General features: G+C 44.2%; 1 protein-coding gene across 1 annotated transcript in view; it reads right to left on the bottom strand.

Moving 5' to 3' along the window:
* Window positions 1–26,904, bottom strand: part of LOC146046148 (SITS-binding protein-like) — a 91,370-nt gene that overhangs the window by 55,771 nt on the left and 8,695 nt on the right. The window contains exon 2 of the mRNA XM_083165360.1: window positions 1,190–1,361. Coding sequence (XP_083021486.1) covers window positions 1,190–1,361 — 172 coding nt within the window. The remainder of the gene's footprint in view (window positions 1–1,189; window positions 1,362–26,904) is intronic.

The following is a 26,904-nucleotide window of genomic DNA, read 5'->3' on the forward strand; positions in this document are numbered from 1 at the left end:
TGTGTGTATACATTTTTTTCTGTTATCTGATTTAGCTACCTATTGAGCTGCTCTTGATTATTACTGTAGCATGTATTAATTTAAACATTTAAGCATTAATTACATTGTAAGCAATATTTACCCTTTTTAGTGCATATTACATATTTATATAAATTTTTAATACAAATTGTGAGGGAAGTTCTTTGTAAATTATAGGGGCTAATAATTCAATATTCTCTGTTATTCTCTGTATATTGATATAATGGGTCATAAGAATGACCTGAAGAGAACAATCAAAGTCTTTTTGGGGCACACTTACTCAATAACGGATAAATTGGTGAATTAAAACATAACTTTTATTTGAGATACTAAGCTAAAAGATAAGCACGTAGGTATGACAAAATATACGACATGAAACATATACAACATCAAACATGTAAAATAATCAGTACATTTGTGATAGTACTGCAGTCCCAGAATTATGATAATGAACATGTAATAATTTCGAAGGTGAATAATATAAGACTCCTTTGAATTGAGTACAGTCAGGTATGGCCACTGGAGGGCGGTAGTGAGCTGCAGGAGCCAGGAGGAGCAGCAGAAGGAACAGGAAGGGCCCCGCAGCGCCGAGGAGAGCAGGAGCCAGGAGGAAAGCACCTGGGAGCATGGTGAGTGATTCTACCCTCGCCCCTGGAGCCTGCATCTCCCTCCAACACCCCCCCCTTCCTGGAGCCTGACCGGATCTACACCCCAAATTCCGCCTATTTCCCCAGCGCCCCCTGCCTTGCACCGGCCCTGAGTTGAGTCCAATTTTTTGCAACAATTGCAATACTAAAGTAAATAGATTACCGTCAAAGAGAGTCAAAAAAGGGGATGCATGCCACCAATCCTGACAGATGGGATTCCAAAGTCGGAGAATCCCAACTGTTGATGAATTATACCATACTTGTTATTTTCATGGCAACTTTGCAGAGCTTATAGTGCTACAATCAATGGTTTCAGCCTTTGCTTTGCTATTCTGAGAACGGCCACTACTCATTGGGTAAATTAGCATATCGCTAATTTATACATTACCATCTCATTTATTTACACAAATGAGTTTGGAATAATTAACTTTGTTTGATAAAAATAATAATAATAATCATCGAAAGTAAAGCATCGCCCCAGTAATGGAATACATCAAATGAGAAGACTGCATGTATGTTCGTACCTGTTGATCCCAGAAAATATCGTTCTAATACAGATCCATATGCACCTGGACTGGATTTCAAGTTGCTGATCACAAATGGTTGCAGAGCCACATTGACATTGTTCATGGGCCAGTGCTGAGCACTGAGGCTTGCTCCTCCATACCACGATACATTTGTCATTGAAAAACAATCCTGAAAGAAAGCAGCCAGTAGATTATATGGAAAATAGTTGCTCTAAATGAGATGACACAAGGTTTATTCAAACGTATGTTCTTCAGTGCTGCCCTTTCCCTCACTAAAGTCATACTTCAAGAAAATCATCTCCTCGCAGTCTTCCAGCCCCCAGAGCCTCATTGCCACTGTCAACTCCATCCATGACTTTGCCACTTACTTCAAATCCAAGATGGATTCCATACGTCGGGGACATCTCATCCCACCAGACAATCAGCAACCCACCAACCCCTTTCCATTGGAAAAACAGCTAAGCCGTGTTTTACATGTTGTGACAAATTGAGAAAAAAAGCCAAGATGTATGTGGAAACATCTGTAAGCCCATTTCTCTTACTAACTCTGACAGCCTCCACTACCTTTTCCCATATTGCCCATCTCCTAAATCTCTCATCTGATCAGATACTGCCCCATCTGCATGCAAGCATTCCCTTGTCTTCCCTATTCTTAAAAAACCGACCCTTAATTTAAACTGCTGACCCATCTTTTGCCTCGCTTTTGCCCCCAAACTCCTTGAGCATATTGTTTGCCTTACTGCCTTTCTTTCCTCCCACTCCAAACTTGACCCACTTCAGTTGTGTTTGAATACATAGCGGAGTCCAAATCATAACACAAGTATATTTTTAGCAGTGTGTGCTTATCATACCGAAAGGGTACAAAGTGCTCTTCAAAATTATAATGAATAATACAACAGGAGTAACTATTGATTTATTTTGCTTTGGCTATTGACTCCATTTTGTTTGATCAATTTATTTAGCTGTCTGCTTGGTACACTTGGAATCACCAAATGATTATTGTTCTAAGACCAATAAATTATATGTAAAGCTTGGATTTAACACAACTGTTTCATTCAAGAGGAGGCTTGGTGACTAAGTGCTCTGACATTGACACCTCCATTTCATTTGCAAGGTCAGCTACTTGTGACCTTGGACAATTTAGTATGTCTCGTTCAGTCACAGGAAGTAATCATTGGAATGTAAACTCAACTGGATGCCTGAATTGAGTCTGAACTATTCAATCTACAAAAATACCAAAGCAGAACACCAGGGTCAAATGTATTTAATTGATTAAGTTTCTTATACAGCGCAGCAAGTTATGTTGTATTTTACAATTGGAGATAGGGATAAATCATACTTGGTAGTTACAGTCATAGAGGTAGGAGGGCCCTGCTTGCAAGCTTACAATTTATTGATCATTGTCAATACTCCCCCATTGATCCTCCCCCCACCAGTTACAAGTTAAAAGAATAAGGTAAAAATAAGGTATAAAATATAGGTTAAAAAATAAATAAATAAATATTCTGCCCATCAGCCTAGCAGGGCTCTCATGCAAGGAGGCATGCTCTACCGCACCCAAGCAAGTGTCACCCCTAGGCACTTGCTTCGCATTCCTAGGGCATGATTCTGGTTCACTATCAAAAGCTAATTCTCTCTTTAAATGAAAAAAAAAAAAAAAAACATGAGCACTGGTGGCAGATGTAAAATGTGCAGAGAGAGATAGATTTGGGTGGGGTTTGTACTTCAAACTGATATCTTTATCACAGTGTAAAAATCAAGCAGCCAGTATTTACCCTGCACAGAGACAAAATAACACCAAAAACTAACTCTCTCTGTGCATGTTACATCAGCCACCACCCCCGCCCCCCTGCAGTGCACATAGGGCCTTATTCTGGTTGGTTCTTTGGGATGCGCGTTCTTTCGGAAATGACCGAACACCACGCACGGCGGACATTCTAAGAACACATGCCCACAGCTCGTCTGCATCCGTTCGGACGGACTTGCTAAGAAGAGGGAGTGTCTTCAGACTGCATCCAAACGTGCGTTTGCAGTGGGAACTCAAAGAATCTGCACTGTCTTACTGCGTCTGAACGGACGGGAAGCTGACCGTACGCACCGAGTTGGTGTATTTGCGCAAACCTCAGTAATCTATTCAGAAGTCATGCTTCAGCAACATGACACACTTATTCAATTAGGCTACCTTGTAACATATATATTTTGTTAAAATGTAATCAATTTCTTCCTAATTGACACTTAAACACATTACTTGCACTTTAGATTAACCATTACATCATGTTAAGTTTGATTACTTCATTGTTGCCCCTTTACCTATGTTTTATGTATGCATAATATATATTAATTGCAAGTCAAATGCAATCATTCAAAATGTTCAAATTGGGATTAACACATAGTACGTGTGTGTGTACATCATTATGCATACTGGCTAACGTTATTTTTATTAAAAATAATTGAATTTTGTGTCATGCAATGAATTGGTCACTATAATAAAGGTACTCTACATCGCTGTGCAAACACACAAACATACACACCACCACACCTTCAACACCATTTATTCATTACCCTTCACTTTATTACACTTTATGCAAACACACATCTCTATACAGTATCTACCTTTTGCAAGTGACATAAATATATTACACAATTTACACATATACTGTAAAATTTAACAAAAACACACAGACAACTTCTAACTCTCGGACTAGAGTAGTGGATTGTATTGTGCTCAGCTGAGAGTGTTTAAGGTGCGGGCGTACTAATTGGGCGATCCGAATGCCTAGCGCATGAACCATTGCCTTCCCGAGAACTGAAACTTGCTTATGAACGCCGCAGATTTCTGCCGTGTTGGTTCGCTTGCACTGGGTGTCCGGTCCGAATGCACGCCTACCACTGTTCATGCACTCCCACGTGTACGCCCAGTTTTGCCCACTTTGAAACCGCGCCCTTGTGTACGCTCACATGACGCCCATATTACGCCCAGATTTCCAGAGGGAGTTCGGTGCACATTTGTAGACAGTATTGCTGAGAACGAGTGCGAAGACACTGCGTTGCACATGCACATTGCCAGAATAAGGCCCAATGTTTTGTCCATTAAAGAGAGAATTTGCTTTTGCAAACCAACCAGAATCATACCCCTAATGGGAAATCCAACACTGCTGAACACTAGAATCTTTTTGTAATTTGGTTAAAAATGTTTGGGTTGTTGTGATGTTAGTGTATTAGAATGCTTAATATTTGTAGACACTCCCTTACTAATATGTGTAAGCCTGAAATGCTCACAATCCTAAAATGTGCCCTGCTTATGGTAAAACCTGCACAAAATGTGGTAGACTTACTCACTTTGCCAAATGCTGTAAAATGAAAAGTGAAACAACCAAAGTGCATGCTGTTAAACAAACAGTGGAGTTCTTTGTGGATTGCATTGAACTTTGCAGTGCAGATAAGAAAGAATGGATTGTCCCTTTAACTGTGAACGAGATTGTCATTCCCTTTAAGCTTAATACTGGCACGCAGGTGAATTTAATATTGTTTCAAGACTATAAGACTTTTAGAGTAATTGTGTGGAATGCAATAAAGAAATGATAGACAGAATCTGATTGTTTGCTATGGGCACCATCACCCCTTCATTTTTAGAAGCTTTAGTAAATGTATCCCTTGTGAGGGAGGTATAATCCAGGCCAACGTTTAAGTTTGGTGTAGATATGGAGCTGCTTAGACAGTAAGAGTGGATTTGGCAGCAAAAGAAAAAAAAATACACACAAAAAACACAAGTTACTTTGTCCCTGGACAAACCATGTTGCGATGCAAAGGGTACATTTATTTACTTTTTTCCATCCATGGTAAATACTGGCTGTTTTTGCAGGTATCGGACTATTTGTCTACAAAAAAAAGATAGACAGCCATTAGGTCAACACCATTAGTTCGACAAGCCAACAGGTCGACATGCCAAAAGATCGACATGCCATTAGGTCGACACTGCCATTAGGTCGACAGTGTCTAGGTCGACAGTCAAAAGGTTGACATGGGGTTTTTCACAGTTTTTTGACCCATGTGCCGACAGGCGGTATTTCATGCTCTACCATCCACTAGGGCGTGGTGGGAGAATAAAATAGTGTGCCAAGCTCAGTGAGGCACCGTGCCCGAAGCATTGCGAGCAAAGCGAGCGATGCGAGGGGCTGCAGTTAACTTCAAACTGTGTCCATGTCGACATTTGGGTAAAAAAACAGTGAAAAACCCCATGTCGACCTTTTGACTGTCGACCTAGACACTGTCGACCTAATGGCAGTGTAGACCTAATGGCATGTCAACGTTTTGCCATGTCGACCTTTTGGCATGTCGAACTAACGGTGTCGTCCATGTCGACGGTGTCGACATTTGGGTAAAAACCCAGTGAACAACCCCATGTCGACCTTTTGACTGTCGACATATACACTGTCGACCTAATGGCATGTCGACCTATTGGCTTGTCGAACTAATGGTGTCAACCTAATGGCTGTCTATCTTATTTCTGTAGACAAATGGTCCCGCTTCCGTTTTTGCAAGTAGCTACAGTTGCTGGGCAGCTTTATTTTCCACTGCACTTTAGATTTGAGTGTGGAAATGTCCTTCTCAATTCAAATCTCTTTCTGCGCATTTTAACTCTACCCCACCAGATATGTAACATGGTTTTGCCCAGGTGTCTAGTAAAGGCCCATACACACTAGTAGATAAAGTGAAAGATATGTTTCAGAAAGTCCTTTCTCAAGGATAGATTTCAGTTTATCTTCTAGTGTGTACACTGAATGTGTGCTCCAGCACAACGTTAACCTCGTCCAGCATGTCCGGGTAAGGGAGATCCTCGTTAACGATGGCCATGCTGCACAGCATGGCCGTCGCTCCCCCTGCCACCCATCCCCCCACCATTGCTCACTTCAAAGCCGGCATCAGCAAGTGTGTATGCTGGGTCTCTGCCACCGTCACCGCCCATATAGGTGTTGGAGAGGTCGACTAGTGTGTATGAGGATTTACTTTTGATCTTTGGTCCCAACAAAGAATCAACCCCTCCTGTATGAAAGCAGTGTTTGCTCTCATAACTTATCAGTTGCAACCCTTGCAACTTGAAAATGGCTTAATTAACTCCAAAGTCTGCACCAAATTAGCACCTAACTCTAAATTATCCCCCATGTGGTCTATAGAAACATAGAATGTGACGGCAGATAAGAACCACTTGGCCCATCTAGTCTGCCCCTTTTTTAAACATGTTACCTCAAACCATATTTGATCCTTACTTCTTCGTAAGGATATCAATATGCCTATCCCAACCATGTTTACATTGCTCTACTGTATTTGCCTCTACCACCTCTGATGGGAGGCTATTCCACTTATCCACTACTCTTTCTGTGAAGTAATTTTTCCTCAAATTGCCCCTGAATCTTCTTCCCTCTAGTTTCAGTCCAACAATAATTCTGAAATAAAAAGCGTGTAGCGTGTACCAAAATATCATGTTTCACTTTGTACATAGCTAATATGGGTTGGGAAGGGTAACCGGGGGGGGGGGGGGGGGGGGGTTGTGAATTATGTAAGCAATTTGCTTTTTCAGTAGAGTTGCAAATTTGTCTAAAAGAAAAACATTAGCAGTCATCTTTCACCACATCTATACATTACCTCTACCATTTGTGCAGATCTTTCATTCCTTGAATGTACAGGAACTGTCTCCTATAGTGCTACAAAATAATTTGTTTACACTGTCTATCAATACCTTGGTGAGAGTGGTGACCTCTTGTACTAAGAACCAAGTCTAAATTGGGTGACAGCATTTAATTTGATTGAGTCTTGCTCTGCCACCTGAGAATTCAGATTAAACAGCCACAGTGAAATGTAAAGGATGCAATCTATAGGCTTTAAAAAAAAAAAGTATGGTATTCTATTTTTAACCCTTTGAGTGCCAAGGGAATTTAAAAAAAAAAATAGGTGTGAGAATTACCAAGCAACCCTTTTTATTAACCCTTTGGGTGCCCACATTGCTGTGAGAGATCCTCAAAATATCTGTTAAGAATGGCAGCGACCGTAATTTTTTTTTTTTTTTGGGGGGGGGGGGGGGTGTAATATTTAATAAAATTTCAATTAATTGACTTGGTTGTATTTGTATTTATTTATTGTAAAAGAACAATCACTGTGAGCGATGCTGGCATTTAAAGCGGATATTTTGAGGCTCTCTAGCAGCAACGGGAAACCAAGGCGTATTTTCTACTTTGTATATACGAGGATATGATACAGATGTAGCCGGCCTCATTCAGCGGGGGTCTGGAGGTCGGATCGCCAACCGTCAGCCGCCGGAAGGGGACGCAAGCGCAGGGGACGCTCATACCCCCCTTCTAACAGAGCTCTCCACCGGTGCCTGACGCCCCGCCGTCGGTCCCTGCCGATTGCCCCCAACTCCCCCCCCCCAAACCCTGCCCGTCTCCCTGAAGCGGAGACGGGCAGGGCTCACGGGAAACTGGGACGTGCATGCATGTGAGACACCCACGCGTCCCAGTCAGATGGAGCGCCATCTTGCCAGCAGGGGCATTCTGGGGATGCTGTGTGAGAGGCGCTCGATCTGTACCTTAGGGGTTTAATTACTAAGATGGGATCTCTATTGAAGGTGAGATGTTGCTAGGGGCAACCAATCAAATTCTATGTATTATCTTCTAGAAGGTGTTAAATAAATAAGAAGTGGATTCAATTGATTGGTTGCTATGGGCAACATGCTAACATTGCTGACTGGAAAATATGAAGAGTATAAGCCAGAGTCATAGGGGGGAATTTACTAAGATGTGTATTCTATTTCACATGTGATGTTGCTATCGGCAACCAATCAGATCCTGTCTACTATCTTCTAGATGGTGCTAAATAAATAAGTCCATTGTGATTGGTTGCCCATAACAATATGACATGTGAAGTAGAATACACATCTTAGTAAATTTCCCCTATAGATTCAAGTGTCCACATCTGCCTGCTCCATAGCAATTTCCAATTAGACAAATTCTTCTTCAAACAAATTTCACATCTTAAGCAGAAATGCATTATATCAGAGGTTCAGAAATTCCACCATTACATTGCCAGATGCACTAAGCTTCAAAAGTGATAACATGGAGAATGATAAATAACCAGCCAATCAGCTCCTGCCTGACATTTTTCAAACACAGTCTGTGACATGTCAGGTAGGAGCTGATTGGCTGGTTGTTTATAACTCTCCATTTTATCACTTTTGAGGCTTAGTGCATCTGGCCCTGTAACATGGCAATTAAGAGTTGATTGGCTGGTACTTTATCTCTGTCCACTTTATAGTAAATACACCTTTAACTAGTACCTCAGTCAATTTGATTTAACATTATTGGCTCGAGCATGGATATCCTTAAAACCTGTACTGTAATGGGGAAACCCCTACAATATTTAATTATCAGCCCAATCAACAGATTTTCGGTGGAGCTGTATGATACTTATACCCCTTTGAGACAGAAATTCCCCAAAAACCCAGGTATTTCCCAGATACAAAAACCCGGGTAGAACTAGGCTGAAAGGTGCTGACCCCCTTTCACACAGCAACAAAAACCCGGGTATTTCCCGTGTCGACCCCTTTCACACAGAAGCCGGATTTTTCCTGCAAAACTCTGTGTGTCATAAGAAAAGGACAGTTTCAAAGGCACACAGAGATGAGGTCATGGAAAGTGGGAGGTGACTGCTCACCAGTGCCGGAACTTATGAGTGGTTGGCCCAGGTGCAAAATGACATTTTTGGGCCCTCCTCTTCCACTCCAACCCAAGTTCACAATATGCCACACAGCAGTGGGTGGCAGAAGTGGGCCCCTTAGTCTTCAGGGGCCCTGGTGCAATGCACCTGCTGCACCAATGGTAGTTCCGCCTCTGCTGCTCACTGCATTAAACATGGCTGACAAGTTGCAGAACCTGGAGGTAATGAGTGCTCTGTGTGTTTTTTTGTGTACAGTTATGCAGATGCTTACACTGTGCTACCTGGCACAGTGTTATGCCAAGAGGAGGAAGGCACAATTTTTTGTGGTTTCTTGAGTTTGCCCTCCGATTTTAGGCGCTGAATGAATTAGAAATATATATATATATATATATTTGATTCTCTATCCAATAGATATAAAGAATAATTAGAATAAATAAAAATAAAAATAGTATTTGTTCAGCAGCAGGTGGGGTGGTGTGAGTGTGTAATCACACCTAATTTAGAAGGTTTTAACCCTACACAAATGCAGGACACCCCCTACAAGACAACAGAAAATAAATCCCAATATCTGCGTTAATATTAAATGAGGTGCAATATGACTGAATTAATGCTATACACAATTTATATCAAACAATGTTTTTAATAAAATATAAATAAATATATATCAAATTACAATAAACATAGTATCAAAAATCAGTAAGAATATCTATAGACTTTTGCTCGTATATAATTTTTGGTGGAGAGGGCTTCCACTCGATGCAGGTATTTGCGCCAGAGGAAAGCCCTGCTTTTGTCCAGTGTTACCTCCATCCTGAAGTTTACAAGTGCCACAAACAGGTCGTTGTGGGCCAGAGACCGCAGGCATGGAGAAGCTTTCTGGGCGACGGTGGAAGCCTTTGCACCTGAGCAGTGGCTGGCACATTTTCGGATGTCACAAGCTACTTTCAACTACTTGCTGGAACTGGTCACCACAGAACTTACAAGGGGATGCACCAATTATCGGAAGACCAATGAGCCGTGCAGGAGACTGGGGATTGTGTTGTGGTGGTACGGAACCCCAGGGGAATACTGTACCATCTCATGTCTGTTTGGTGTGGGCATTTCTACGGTGTGTGTTCTAGTGCAGGAAGTGACACAGGCATTGTTGGAGAGCCTTTACCACCGTTTCATCTGCTTACCACAAGGCGACCGACTGGATGAGACCATAACATGCTTTCTGCAAAGAGGCTATCCGCAGTGTGCTGAAGCCATCGATGGGACACACATACCCATTATTGCACCCCCAGATAACCCAGCGGATTCCCATAATCGTAAAGGTTGGCACTCCATCATCCTGCAGGCTGTGGTGGACCATAAGTAGTAGTACAGTATGCAGTGTTTACATGTGAGTGATATGATTGGGCCGCACTGTATATTGTTAAACACAAATACGTTTTCTGTTCAGTTTCACATACTGTATGTCTACATTGGCTGGCCTGGTCTTGCTCATGACTCATGGGTACTTGCCAATTCAGACTTGTTCCAGATTGCGAAGGGGAAGAGAGGTGGGTGGTTGTTCCCTAGAGAGCTAAATTTGTCTATTTTTGAAAAATGTTTATTTTACTGCAAAATAATCATGCAATAGATGTAAATTGGTGTAAGTGTCCATCCTATTAAGTTTGACAGCTAGTGTGTCAAATATACTTTGCTAATGCTTCGGAATACAGTAACTACATATCCCAGCATGCTGTGGCACAGTTAAAAAGCTGAAACTGTGTCAAGGCATACTGGCATGTGCAACAGAAAAGGGGGGTTTTGCCAATCGCACTGGACGGTAGGAATTATATATATTTGTAGAACCCCTTTGTTATAGTCTAAGACAAAATTGGTTGTGGGGTGTGCTGCCTAGGGACAATAGAAATGTAGTTAAAGAAAAGAGAAAAAACAGCACATTGTACACATTCTTTCGCTCTATTACAAATCCAAGGAAAATATTGTTTAATGCGCCGAGCCTACCTGACATTTAGCACTAACGCATCATAACATATTATTTGGGGATAGAGGGGATCCACTACGCGGGGTCATTCTCCATATTTTATACTTACCTTGTCTTACCCTTACATGTGTTTTATATGTCGCAGTTCTTAAAATAAGAAATAAAAGTTATATTTTATAAATCTTTTTCTCTTTACGTGTGCCTGACATGGACAATCTTTTCTCTTTTCTTTGACATCCTGGCATGTGTTCTTTAACCACTGCTGTTCACGTCTAATATACAGTAGATAAAGACACAAGTAAACCAACATACACTTGCCACCTATACTATTCTAATGTTTTGTTTTTACCTTCACAGAGATCAAAGTTTGTATCTGGGGTGGAGATCCCAGTCCATCTTATTGGAGATGTGGCATACCCTTTAAGGCGTTGGCTTATGAAGGGCTTCACGCAACATACCCCACTGTCTCCTGACCAAGTCCACTACACCCACACTTTGAGCTCGGCTCGCATGGTGGTGGAAAACGCCTTTGGTAGACTAAAGGGGCGATGGCAGTGTCTACTGAAGAGGAATGACATTGCCATTACCCTTGTTCCGGATGTAATGGCAGCTTGCTGCATTCTTCACAATGTGTGTGAGCTACAGAAAGAGAACTTTTTTCCTGATTGGAATGTGATGGACTATGACCTTGCTGATACCCCTGTAGAATTAGCAGGCTACGAGGGTGAGACAAGATGCTCCAGTGCTGAGGTTATCCGTAACACCCTAACTCAGTGGTTCCCAAACTTTTTTGCATCACGGCACCCTAGATTATCAGAATATTTTTAACGGCACCCCTAGGTGCAAAGTTTACTACCGAAATTTCAGAAAACAATATTAAATTAAATACGTTGTGCTTATATTTCATCCTTAGGTCCAGTTATGTGGTAAGGGACAGGATTCACTTCTGTTTATCCACATATTTTAAAACTGGAAGCCACAAGCTCTGGTTTTGCCTTTTGCATTGACCATAAATAATTTGAATCAGTTGTGGACCACCAAACCGAGGCACCCCTGCAAGTGCTCCGAGGCACCCCAGGGAGCCTAGGCGCACAGTTTGAGAACCACTGCCCTAACTGTTAACTTACATACAATGACACAGTACAAGGACACATGCGTTGTATGTTTGAAATAACTTGTTTTATTTTGTTCAAAATATGTTTAAATTAGGGATGTCTACCGGCTCGTGTTTTGTGTTTTGGGTTCTGATTACCTTCAGGTTTTGGGTTCTAATGGGTTTTGCCAAAACACCCCCTAAACGTTTTGTGTTTGGATTTTGGGGTTTTGGGTTCTGAATTTTTTTTTTAAAAGCATAAAAACTGCTAAAATCGCAGAATTAGTTTTTTTTTTGCTCCTACGCTATTATTAACCTCAATAGCATTCATCTCCACTCATTTCCAGTCTATTCTGAACATTTCACAATATTGTTTTTATGCCAAAAGGTTGCACGGAAGTAGTTGGATAACTATGATAAGCGACACAAGTGGGTGGCACAAACACTAGACTGATACGGCACACTTAATAGCACCCCTGGACTGATATGGCACACTTAGCATCACCCCTGGACTGATATGGCACACTTAGCATCACTCCTGGACTAAAACAGCACACTTGGCAGCACCCCATGAATTATACTGCAGACTTGGCTCACCCCAGGAATTATTTGGCAAACTTGGCTCACACCTGGACTGATATGGCACACTTAGCATCACCCCTGGACTGATATGGCACACTTAGCATCACCCCTGGACTAATACAGCACACTTGGCAGCACCCCATGAATTATACGGCAGACTTGGCTCACCCCAGGAATTATAAGGCACAGATGGTGGCACCCCTGACCTGATACAGCACACATGATAGCACACATGGTATTATACGGCACAGATGGCGGAACCCCTGGACTGACACAGCACACATGGAATTATACGGCACACATAGGCCCTTATTCTGATCGGTGCGTACTTTCCCGAATTCTTTCGGATCGCGTTTTTTAGCCGTCTGCGCATGCGTGGGGAACGCTATGCGCATGTGCCACGCATGGTCTCCGTACTTGTTCTCACTAATACCGTACAGAAATGTGCACCGCAATCATTCGGGCAATATGGGTGTGTTATGGGCGTCATGCGGAATGACACAGGGGCATAGTTTCAAAGTGGGCTAAACTGGGCGGAAACATGGGCGGACACGGGGGAGTACACATATTTTGGTAGGCGTGCATTCGGACAGCACGCCGAATGCACGCGAACAAAAAGGGTAGAAATGTGCAGTGTCCAAAAGGCTAGTATTGCTTTGCGGACACCACTCGGTCATGCGCTAGGCAATCGGAACGCCTAATCAGGACGGACGCACCTCAACCAATGTCAGCTGAACACAATACAATCACCTACTTTACTCATTACTTGTTAATTACACGCTTCTCACTGCTACAATTGGAAGCATTGCAGCTTAAAGGGAACATTACATGCTGCACTTGTCACACACTTTTACACAGCAAATAATCAACACAACTTAATATTAATAATACTAATAGACATGTCACTTCTGCGTGTATCAATTAATGCAGACATTTGTGGGGCCAAACTAACATTTATTAAAGCAACTTTGCCATAAATGTCAAAACCATCACAAAACAAATGGTACCATAACAGGACTAAAAGTAAATAATATATAATAAATAGCCACAGCAGAATCATTAGGAACACATCAGGTGGCTTCACAACAAAAGTACAGCACCAACACTTCAAGTACAGCACACAGTAATGCTAGCCGAAACAGGGCAACAGGGGAACCAAACATGACATTTGAACCGCGGGCAAATGTGGTGACCCTCGGCACGGATTTTGACGCAGGATGCTGACACACACAGCTCAATGGAAGATTTGGGAAGACATAACGGTGGAGATTAATGGGGACACAAGTTCATTTGCGGGCACGTTTGCCCCTGGCAGGCTCCTTGCCACGTGCAGAAGCTCTTCGGCCTCGCCCACGGCCACAGTCAGATGGTGGGTCACGTGGAGCACATGCTGGGGAGGGGGTGGATGTTCTTCCCCCTCTGGCAGCAGGGAGTGATGATGGTGGTAATGCACCAGAAGTGGGTGACATTAGGACCCTATTGGTGGTAACTAGCTCCACCATAAGTTCATTATGGCGGAGGAGGAGTTCATTTTGCCGCAGGGCTTGATCAGCCAGCACCTGCAGGCTAGCAGCAATAGCTTGCTGGCTGGCACTCATAGCTTGCTGGCTGGCACTCATAGCCTGCAGGCTCGCAGCAATACTCTGGTGGCTGGTGGTCAAACCCTGCAGCACCTCCTCGGCCCTACGCACCCGCTCTGATGCCGAGTCTCCCTGCTGCACAATACTTTCTAGCACACGCCCCCACGTGGACAATTCAGCCGCGGACATTTCCGGCTGCTGCTGCACGGGCCTGCTACTGGGGCCAGGTGGCACAGACTCCACAACCTCCTCAAGAGAATCTTGACCAAGCGGTGGGGATGCTGTTGAACCAGAAAATACCAATTACCACACATTCCATGCCAAATTCAAAACATCTACTTATGGCCTGGCAAATAATTACCTTCAAGCGTAGAAGCCATCACTTCCGCTGGGGACTCGCTGTCTATGGTGCTCACCCCCCGGACCTCCTCCACTGCAATGCAGCACTGTGCCATCTCTTCCAGGGGGGTGAGCTTCAGCTTGCCAGGCATGGGGCCAGCCCCAGAGGTGTGGCTGTGTTCCCACCGCTGGGTCAATTTCTTCTTGAGGTTTCCTTTGAAGTCGTGCCACCTGCAATCAAAGTGTACATATTAATACATGTAACTCCTCATGTTTGCTGTAGCACCCATTGCAATCTGAAACATAATACAACATGTGCCTACTGACACCAAACTTACATTATATTCATTTTTAAAACCAACCCTTAGAAGATACAACAACAGTCACCCTCCAATAACTATCAATTCAAAGTCATGGCAAACATGTCTGTGCCTCCAAGCAACGTGACCACCCATTGACCAACTTCATCTAATATTGAATGTAAACATTACTGGACTTGTACTGCTCAAATGTAACACACATGTACTTGCCTCTTCTTAACGTGCTCCGCCTCACGAACTTGTGGAGCCACTGCATTAATCTCCGCCGTTATCTCCTCCCAGATCTTCCATCTCCTTGTGTGTGTCAACTTTACCGCTGGGCACTCTATCAAATCACGTGCCCGGGTCACCAGGATGTCAAGCTCCTGCGGTTCATATGCCATGTTTCTTGTGGTTGGTTCCTCTGTTGCCCGACTGCGGCCACGGGCACGGCCACTGGCACGGCCACTGGCACCGCCACTGCCACGGCCACCGGTTGCTGTACTTGAAGTGCTGGGCTGGCTACTCTGTTGGGAAGCCACCTGCTGTGTTGCCAATGATTCTGCTGATGCTGAGGATGGGCCAGCTGCTGATTGGCCTGATGTTGATGGGCCATCTGGCTGCTCTGGGTTGAGAGGGACATAGGTGGTGTTGGCCTCCATGCGGGACAAGAGATTCTGCACCACCTGTTCTTCCTCTGACTCTGAGCCAGCCATGTTTGCAACAACTGTTTGCCTTTCTAGGACCACTTTAAATACTATTTCTGTAATTGGCGTTAATCAGCTGCAACCTGCGTTCCGTACGGCCGCGTTCCGTACGCCAGCGTCAACCGTGCGGCGCATACAGGACGCCCCTTGGTGTGGAAAAATATTTCTCAAAAATCTGGCAAACTGAGTAAGTCTGATTTAGTAGCTAAATGCAGATTCCAACACAAAGATCAAATAAAACTGAGGTCACACATGAAATGTATATTTGATTGTACATCTGTACTGTGCACTTGTTTGGGATGTAGTACAACTGACACTACCCATTCCATATGTAAATCCAGTCCACCACTTAGCCACAAGTAATCAGTGCTAGCATCCAAATCACATGTGAAAGCACTCCAAATTCAGGCTGGATGCTAGCTACTTTTCATTCCACCTCTGTAGTATGGGCCAGTAGAAGGTAAGTGTACACATGGCAGCATGGCCTAATTTTGGGAAAAGCTCTGCCACTATTTGCTATGTTTCTGCTGCATAGCTTTCATTATAAAATAGCTGTTTAGTACCTTGTGGAGTTAGGTGTAAGTGTCTAGTGATGCAGACTATTTCACCTGTTGCTTATACCCATGTTTGGTGAATGTTATAGATTATATATAATGTGTTTCCATCTTATTTTACACTGTCTGTTTAGGATGGGTGTGCGATGCAATGGGTTAGCCGTCTGTTCGGGCGCATACACGCTGTTAGTGTAAAAATGAACAATAAAGTTAATACCAAATATCACTCTGATCAACCAATGATAGCACATGATTGTTTGATTTGTGCCATTGCTAAGATGGCGGCCTATGGGAGAGCAGCCCCATTCTCACCAGCGGAGCTGAGAACACTGGTCTCCGTTATGGAGACCAGGCTGGGGCGGGCGGGCCCATTTATTACCAATAGGCAAAAACGCAATGCCTATGCGGTGGCCCGCCGCCGTATATTCGCACGCACCCAGGTGCGGCGGACCATCGCTCAGCTGGAGCGGCGGTGGTCCGACCTGAGGCGCAGGGAGCCAGACAAGCTTCAGCAAATAAGGGCCAGCATTGCTAGATGTGAGTATTTCGACAGTAAATGGGGATTTGGACATGATTGCTTACCTGACATTATTTAATCCACTAAGGTCACCAGCCTGATCATGAGTTAAACATGGCATACAATATATGAGTGCTACTTCCTGTTTGACACCCTGTAATGGTCATAAAATATGTTATTGGGGAGGATTAATGCTTGTGATGCTTACAATGGCCCAAATGTCACAGCATACCTGCCATGTTACAGGCTGTGTTTTGTAAAGGCCACTAAGGAGCTGTTTGCCTGTACAATTATCTGTACTTATAACCTTTGCATTTATAGGTTGATAAGGCTTAATACAAATTACCACTAATTGGCACTTTTTTTACTTTTCCCAAACACAGCACGTGATCGAGCAAGACAGGCCCGGGAGCAGGCAGAGGCGTCGCAGGCCCAGGAGGAGGGCACTGCCGAGATGGCCGAGGAGGTGGTGCCACAGGAGGAGGAGCTTGTGGAGGAGGAGGTGGTGCCACAGGAGGAGGAGCTGGTGGAGGAAGAGGTGGTACCAGCTGAAGAGGAGGTGGTGCCACAGGAGGAGGACCACCAAGAAGAGGAGGATGAGGAGGCCTGTGAGGTGGCGCAGGCGGAGGAAAGTGGTATGTATACATAAAGATTCATTATTCCTTTTGTCATCTTCTATTTGCTTTGTAGCACTGGTGATTCAATTGTTTTTTGCAATACTATAAAGTGATAAAACAAACTGGATAGCAACAGACACACTTTGGGGTTAGATAGGGTGGCCAAACCATCCCTTTCATCCTGGACACATATTAATGACACAGGTTGTGCGGATGGCTGTCAGGTCGATTTTAAGTGCCACTGAACCTGTGTAGTTAATCTGTATCCAGGAAGAAAGTGATGATTTGCTCATGTAAGGGTTACATGTCCCTGCTGCTTGCATACAATCTGTAGCCTCATATAGGTGAGTAGAGTTTACTGGTGATTGATCTTTGTAAACTAGATTCAGTATGGCATAAATGGAGTATGGACAGGCGTGGCTTAGACTGGAGTAACAAGTGGTCAGTGCCCCTGGGCCCTCCTCTAGCGGTCTGCATGTATGTTTTGCACCATAATTGTGTGTTGATTTGGTCTTAGTAATGCTTTTGATCATGGGATTGGGTTAGTGCTGCAGCTTCCCCTAACTGGCATTCTGACAATGATTTCTGGAGCAGACCATCAGCAGGCAAGCCATGCTTGATTGCACAAATGTACTGAGCATTCCTGAGAGTTGTGTAACTCCCCTGCCAGGCTCCATCATATAACAGACACTGAACTTTGTTTGCAGAATTGTGATTGGTGCAGCGCGTGACATGCTTCTCAGAGCTTAGTCATGGGTGGGTTTGGATTGAGAAGGAGCAGTATGACTGTGAGGTGTTCGACAGAGTAAAGGGTAGAGGGCCAAAATCAGGCTTTCCATGTAGTATGTATGCATGTATGTATAGGTGTATGTCTCATATATATAGTTATATATGTGTGTATATATATATATATATATATATATATATATATATATATATATATATATATATACACACACACCTGTCACGGTGCATGTTTAAAATGTAGGTTTGACTATGTTAAATGTATGCATGAATATCATTAGTCATTTTTCAATTTGAATTTCCTCCACAGATGAGCCTGCCCAAGCAGAGGAGGGTCGCCGTGGGGCCCTCCTTAGACTGCGAGGCCTGATGCGCCAGATGTTGGCGGAAATGGACCGCATAATTGATGCCGATAATTAATTACGTTTTTGTGGACAGTTGTTTTTTAATAAATAGTTATTTAAAGTTCAAAGTTGTCAGTGTTTTTTTCTAACATGCTAAAGTATATGTGTAACTTGTTTAAAATCTTTTAAATAAGCAAAATGTAAATAGTGTATATAGATGTATGTTAGGGTCACATGCTGTAAGGGTTAATGTGTGTCATGAATGTAGTAGGAATGTGGGTCAGTATAGATGAGCATTTAATTGATTGAAATTGATAACAATCCCTTTTTCAGGAGGTTGCCTAATTGCCTAAGTGGGTCATGTGATCGCTGTGTGTACTCAGTAAAAAAGTGTGGGATTGAGCGTGAATACTCCGCATCTGGGCGTACGGACAGCTTCCTGTACGTTCTGACCCGGTAAGACCGTGCTTGTGCGGGAAGACCGTGCAAGAATCTGTGCGTTTCCACCGCACACGCACGGTTTGTATGTCGTCCGTAAACACGCCCTGTTCTTAAAGAGTGAGTCCGTCCGAATGCGGAGGACACGTGGGCGTTTCTACGGACGTTAGCCGTACGCCACCGCACAGCGTGGCGTGCGGACCGCACCGAAAGAATTCGCGAACGTACGCACCGATCAGAATAAGGGCCATAGTGACACTCCTGCAGTAAAAAGAGTTATTATTTTAATAAAAAAAATGGCAGCACCCCTGGATTGATACAGCAGACTTAGCAGCACCCCATAAATTATACAGCACACTTGGCTCACCCCTGGACTGATACGGCACACTTAGCATCACCACTGGACTGTGACGGCACACTTAGCAGCAACCGGTGAATTATACAGCAGACTTTGCAGCAACCCATGAATTATATGACACACTTGGCTCACCCCAGAAATTATGCGTCAAACATGCGGGCATCCATGACCTGATACAGCACACATGGAATTATACGGCACAGATGATGGCACCCCTGGACTGATACGGCACACATGGCGTCAGGCATGAAATTATATGGCACACATTTTTAAAAATAAAAATTTGTATTCTTTTAATTATAAAAAAGAGCAGCACACCTGGAATTATACGGCAGACTTAGCAATACCCCATGAATTATACAGCACTCTTGGCTCACCCCTGGACTACAGCGCATTTAACAGCCCTTGCAGTAAAACAAAAACCCTTATTTTTATTTTCATTTTAAAAAAAGGGGCAGCTCCCCAGGTCGGATACGGGACACATGGGGGCACCCCTGGAATTATACGGCACATATGCGGGCACCCCAGGACTGATACAGGACACATGGGGGCACCCATGGAATTATATGGCACACATGCGGGCACCCCATGACTGATACAGCACACATGTGGGCACCCCTGGATGGATACAGTACACATACGGGCACCCCTGGACTGATACAGCACACATGTGGGCACTCCTGGACAAATACAGCACACATGTGGGCACCCCTGGATGGATACAGTACACATGCGGGCACCCCTGGACAAATACAGCACACATGTGGGCACCCCTGGACTGATACAGCACAAATGTGGGCACCCCTGGACAAATACAGCACACATGTGGGCACCCCTGGATAGATACAGTACACATGTGGGCACCCCTGGACTGATGCAGCACACATGCAGACACCCTGGGCACTGGCAGCAGTAGTTAAAAAAAACTTTTTTTTTTGCTTTGAATTTTTTTTTAACTAAAATAATGCAGCCCCCTCTGTAGCACTAGCAGCCCCCTCTATGCATTAACCCCCCCCCCCCCAGCAGGTTTCCCCCTTACACCCCTCAGCAGACAGCATGGACACATCTGTGCTGTCTGAAATCACCAGCTTGTTTGAAAATGGCGCCGAATGCCGGGGACTATATATCCCCAGGTCTCGCGAGAATCCGATACGGGATGATGACGTTTTAGCCTCGATTTGGACTCGGAAAGATGGCGGGAACCAGCGAACTCCTCGGATCCAGTCTCGGATCAGGTAAGTTCGTGGGGGGTCGGATCTCTAGGATCCGAACCCGCTCATCTCTAGTTTAAATATCATTTTTTTTTTCCAGTTTAAAGACTATTCTTTTTTTGGATATAAATAGCACATACCCTTTTAAAATATAAAGTGTAAACATATATGCACTGAACTATTGCAATACACTAGAGTATAGGGCACACACAAGTGTGATAACTGTCCAGCAGCCCCACCTTTTCAGCCGGCAGTAAACTGTTTTTGTAACAAAGGGCAGTATTCAATGAGAAAAATTTGCCGTGTTTTATGGCAAGTTTGTGCTTTTCTCGCGTTGGACGGAGACTTTTGCTCTTAAAAAGCGAACAACCCTATTCAACGTGCACTTCTCGCCGTCTTTCTGAGTGATCTTTTCGCCGTGTCTCTCCGTCTAGCAATTCTCCATCTTTTCATGGAGAAGTGGAATGTGAACTTTTTAAATAAAAGTTTTTTTGTTTTAATTTTGGTGTAAAAAAATAAGGAATTTTATTCTGTGAAAGGGCATGCTATTTTTATTCATGTGCTTATTGCACATGAATATATATATATATTTTTTTTTTACACAGAGCAGCCAGCAGGGGGCCGGGAGCCGAGCCGCTCATTAGATATTCATATATTCACTGCACCCGATCATTACATATGCATGATCGGGAGCAGTGACTATACCCGGTCCCCTGCTGGCTCTGGGGGCAGGGCAGCTTGTGCTGCCTGGGTCCCGGGGAGCCCTCCTCCCCTCCACAAAAGTTCTTGGGCAGGCAGGGAGACTTTCATCCTCCCAGCACCACTTTTCCTCCTGTTATTGTCACAAACTTTGTTGTAGTACTTGCAGAGAGCTTTTAGTTTATTGGCTACCTGTTGCTGGGTACACACAATACAATGCCCCTTGAGGTGAGGATCTTGACCCTTTCAGACAGAAAAAAAACCTGGGTCAACTCGGCAAGAGCCAGGAAATTACCGGGTCTTTTTTTCTGATGAAAGGGGTATTACATACCCACCAACCAACAGCGATGATCGGAGGGCTCTGCAATAAAAATGCTCCAACATGCCCAATTATGTGCCAGCCGCCTCTGGTAGTGTATGCACTGCCATGTCCCAACTGGCCAACAGTAAATGACAAAAGTAAGTTGGTTGGTTGGTACTTTATCTCATTATTCTAGGCTTGATACATTCCCCTCCCCCCTTTTTTTTTTTTTGCAGGCCCTGGATGGTTAAGAGGTTATCTTCGCAATGTGTCACACTGAACGGAGATACAATTATCTTACATTTATGAATCTAATACAAAGTTAAATAACTTTATTGTTTACTGTAATTCTCTGCACTCATTCTCACACAGTGTTATCTTGGCCTTTGCTTTAGTCACATACTTTATTAAGTTCATCGGAATTTCTCAGTTGTGCTGCCTGTCAGCCTAAACGCAAATCCTCTGTACCCATTAAATCGGTTTTGTCTCCAGAGAGGATTAGTAAGATTTAACAATCCGCATGACTACTTAGTAGAGTGCAAAAGATTTAACATAAAGTAGCGCATTGAAGTTCTCACACAGATAATCGTAAACACAATAATTCCTATTATAGCACACATTCTCTAAGGCCAGAAAGATTGAACATAGCCCACAAAAAGATTTTAATTATTAAATACATTATTCTGCTGTTAAACATAGGATATTCTCAATTAGAGGAATTCAACTTTAGGATTCTCCTTGATATTCTATACTTTCCCAACTCAACCCTCATGCGTTCTGCTCAACTCAAAAGTAATTTAGGCATAGTTTAAACTCTGCAAAGTGTCACAGTGCCTTGCTATGGAAATCTTCTCACTCCATCTTTGACTGCTACAATTAATACAGTCTACATCAGGGGTGGCCTAAACGGTCCTCGAGATCTACAAAAAGGTCCACACTTTCTAAGTTCCCTAGCTGCTGCACAGCTGCAGTCATTACTAACTGTCACATTTTCAAACATGCTGCATTAATTTCTACTGAAGGTTTCCTGAAAAAACTATGAACTGTTGGGAGATCTTGAGGACAGGTATTAGGAGCCATTAATAATGTCTCAGTTCTGTAATGTCAGTTCTGTGGTTTTGCCAGGTATTTGACTCTCTGGTGGCCTCCGGTGGTAGGTCTGTGCCATTGCAGCTCAATCTCCTGTGAGCTGATTTATGCACAAGTCTGAGAGTTAATGACCTCATTATCCCAGCTTGGCAGTTGGTCTGGATCTGTCACAGGTGTGTTGATCACCTGAGCCCTTCTTAAGGCATTGTCCCCAGCACTACCATGCCGGTTATAGTTCCTAGTGGAGTTCTCTCTAGTCTTGTCTGAGCCTGGTCTGAGTCCTGTCTTAACCCTGATACAGTCCTGTGTATTCCAGCAAGCACTCCTGCTGAGCGTCCTGAGCCCCAAGCCTTACTTGTGCTACAATGTCTGTGTTCCTGGTCCCAGTCAGCAGTCCTGCCTGCGCTGCAGTCTCCTGAGATCTGTCTGCTGTAATACCATCATTCCAGATAAGTCAGGGGTTTCTCCCTGCAACTGCTTATTTTATTATTATATTGTCCTGTACCATCTCTGCATTGTAGCAGCAGCTTGCACTGGGGGTCAGGCTTGCCCTCTAGGGGTAATTCCTTCCCTGTGCAGTAGTCTGGAGTTGTATTGTGTATTCACCACCTTAGTGCATTGTTGCACCCGTGGGGAATAATCCCTGCACTTTGGTAGACTCTGGGGGTACCCCATCCTGTTTGTCTCTTTAGTTAGCGTTCCTCTTGTGCTCTCTCTCCCCCTCGGTGGACACGTTGTCCCATGTAAGGCCTGGCGACATTGGGGTTGGAGCCGGCATAACCAGCTTCTTCGAACACGGCTGATAGAGGTGAAGATTAGCACTGAACGTGTCCACTGGCCTTGGGGAAAGGAAATAGAGTTTAGGAGTTTGGTGTTACCCTCCAGAGTCATAACAACAGGTTTGGCCACCAGCTCATTTTATAAAGGTCTTGACTCCCTGGACAAACTACTTTGAGGCTGAGCCTCCTCTGAGAAAGATGAATGGGCTAATCGATGGGCAAAAGATATGTTGAGGGGTTGTATTCATAAAGTTTTTGAACATGCAGCTGATAGATAAAAGCAGGGTAATTTCAAAGTGTTTTATGTTGTTCTCGAAGCCCATTAACAGCTGTGAAATGCAGAAAACAATCAGAAACTTTACTGTTTGGCTAATTACAATGGAACTCTATAGGAGCACTGCGCATTAATTAACATACCACTTACACTCTGCTAAAGCGAGTCAAACTACAAAATTTGGGGCCTGATTCAGTCCTGCTCGCTAGACTGTGTATATTCACTAAACGCCGCCCTGTGTCATGTGACGTCAGCCGCCCGCCCCAAGCAGGCATAGACACACCTGCTTTTGCAGGGGTACACCCAGCGTTTCTATAGACATGCCCATAAAAAGATTGGCGTTCCCCTTCTTCCGCCCCCTGTCCACCCACTATTGAGCGAACGCCCCCCTGAATGTGAAACTCGCCAAAGGCGTTCTCTCCGGGGGTTTGCACATGCGCATATTCACGCATTCTCAAACCCCAAATATAGGACGGGGTAGCGAATTCAACCCTCACCAAGTGGGTTAAAATCATCCCCCAGGCATGTCCAAACTATGGCCCTCCAGCTGTTGTGAAACTACACATCCCAGCATGCCATGCTGGATGTCTGAAATCCAGTGGAGGCCAGAGATGGTCGCATATACGTGGAGCTCTGATCTCCCACGGAGCTAAACCATCCCCGGCCTCCAGAGTAGCATGGTGGTGGCAGCAGGATACAGCGACACCCGGCCGGAAGCGGGCAGCGCTGCGCCCTCCCCCTTCCACCCGGCAGCACCATCGGCTCCCCAGATGAGGAAAGTTCACCAGCTCCTTCTCTCCATTAACGGGAGGTGCCATAGAGGGCCCGGCACAGGATGGATAGTGAGGGGTGAGGGGGTCCAAGCACAGGGAACCACCACACACACACACACACACATGCACATCGCTGGGGGACAGGAGGCATATCAGCACCATGGCCCCTGGCATGTCACCCAGAGGTGGCAACTACCCCCCGCCCCATAAGTCCACTGGCACAGCATGGTCCCCGGCAATGAGCGGATTCGGCAGACTGCACCAGCTCCAGGTGTAACACCATCTTGACCAGGCCTCCTCACGGAACACACACCCCCCACCTACAGAGCCTCCTGCTTCAGACTCGGAGAGAACAGGTTCTACTTTATGAGGTCAATTTGAAGGGCCTTTTTTCATTTTTTTACACTCATTACCCCTATAAGCTTTGTCTGCCCATATGGGGAAAGGAATCTGTTACCCCTGATGAAGTTCTTTTAAGGAAGAAACGCATTGAGTACTGTACCTCTTCTTGACCATGAAAAACTGTTGGCTTGTGCCAGCTCATATTTAAGACTTTTCAATAAAAAAAACACCGGATAAGACTTCTGCTTCGTACTCTGGATATTTGGAAAATTTACATTATCGGAAACTATTATGGACATTTGTTACTAGCGTCAATACTGTTTTACATGTTATTTCCTTTTCCCCTCCTTCAAGGGATTTAAGTGTATAGACTGCTGTAAAAATTACACTAACTACTTTTATAAGCGTGAATTGGAATATTGTTGTATTACATCTAGCATATACCTGTATGTGTTATGTATATCTGTACTGTCACTGTACCTAACTGACTCTTGCACAGCAATCCAAATCAAATTCCTAGTATATGTGAGTATACCTGGCCAATAAAGCTGATTCTGATCATTTTAGCATTCCCTAGTAGCAAAACTGTGGCAAGGCATGATGGGACTTGTAGTTTCAGGACAGCTGGAGGGCCATAGTTTGGACATGCCTGGTTTACACATTAAGCAGTGTTGTTTTTCACCACCCATCAATATGGGCCCTAAATTTAGTCTGGCCACTAGAGAGAAAATATGGAAGAGACCTCTGCCAGCGAATGGAGTAAGTTATTAGGAACTGAATATCCCAGCAAGGAACTCGCTCTCTATTAATTACATAGCACACCATTGACTAGCACAGTATTTTCAGAGGGTGTCAAAATAAAACGGATCATTTTCCATAAGTGGTTCTGCAGCAACTTTCCAGTGAGCTTTGGTACCTTGGGGAATACTAAACATGTAATCCCAAACCCTCCTTATGTTACTTGTGGATAAGGTCACTGCATTCATTTCAGAAAGCTGCAATAGGTACAGTAGCCATCCTTTCGGTGTATGGATTTCACAGAAACGTACCTTGTGGCAGGGGTCATTATGAGCCATTATAAGATATTATAAATCCCAAAAATGTGCCTCCTGTTGTCATGGGGCCTGTACACAAATCCAGTGGTTTTGCCATTAAGTTATAATATTTGATCTACACTGCAGCCGGCGGTCACAGAGAGTATTAATTCAGAAATTGATTGACAGTCGCATTCTACACCTACAATCCTGTTTGCAACTGTGATGGTTCAGTGTCTCACTTCCTGGCCATACTGCATTGCTAAAAAAGTGGTGGCTGCTTCCTGTGTACTCCAGCGACTGCAACATATTGCATGGGTGGGGGGTTAACACATAAAAACATACATGCAATTTTGTATGCAATATATGAACAAAGGTATTTGGCCAAACCTATTAATTATTGATTCAAGTGTAACTGTTGCCTAGGTGTATAAAATCAAGCACCTAGTCATGCAGTCTCCATTTGCAAACATTTGTAATACCATGTGTGGTACTGTGATGGGATGCCACCTTTGTGTGGTACTGTGATAAGATGCCCCCTTTGTGTGGTACTGTGACAAGATGCCCCCTTTGTGTGGTACTGTGATGGGATGCCACCTCTGTGTGGTACTGTGATAGGATACTCCCGTTGTGTGGTACTGTGATGGGATGCCCCCTTTGTGTGGTACTGTGATAGGATGCCACCTTTGTGTGGTACTGTGATAAGATGCCCCCTTTGTGTGGTACTGTGACAAGATGCCCCCTTTGTGTGGTACTGTGATGGGATGCCACCTCTGTGTGGTACTGTGATAGGATACTCCCGTTGTGTGGTACTGTGATGGGATGCCCCCTTTGTGTGGTACTGTGATAGGATGCCACCTTTGTGTGGTACTGTGATAGGATGCCACCTCTGTGTGGTACTGTGATAGGATGCCACCTCTGTGTGGTACTGTGATAGGATGCCACCTCTGTGTGGTACTGTGATAGGATACTTCCTTTGTGTGGTACTGTGATGGTATGCCACCTCTGTGTGGCACTGTGATAGGATGTCACCTTTGTGTGGTACTGTGATAGGATGCCACCTTTATGTGGTACTGTGATGGTATGCCACCTCTGTGTGGTACTGTGATAGGATGCCACCTTTGTGTGGTACTGTGATAGGATACTCCCTTTGTGTGGTACTGTGACAGGATGCCCCCTTTATGAGGTACTGTGATATGATGCCACCTCTGTGTGGTACTGTGACAGGATGCCCCCTTTATGAGGTACTGTGATATGATGCCACCTTTGTGTGGTATTATGATAGGATACTCCCTTTGTGTGGTACTGTGACAGGATGCCCCCTTTGTGTGGTATTATGATAGGATACTCCCT

This window comes from Crinia signifera, chromosome 11, assembly GCF_055691185.1.
Source record: "Crinia signifera chromosome 11, ASM5569118v1, whole genome shotgun sequence".
NCBI classification, from domain to species: Eukaryota; Metazoa; Chordata; class Amphibia; order Anura; family Myobatrachidae; genus Crinia; species Crinia signifera.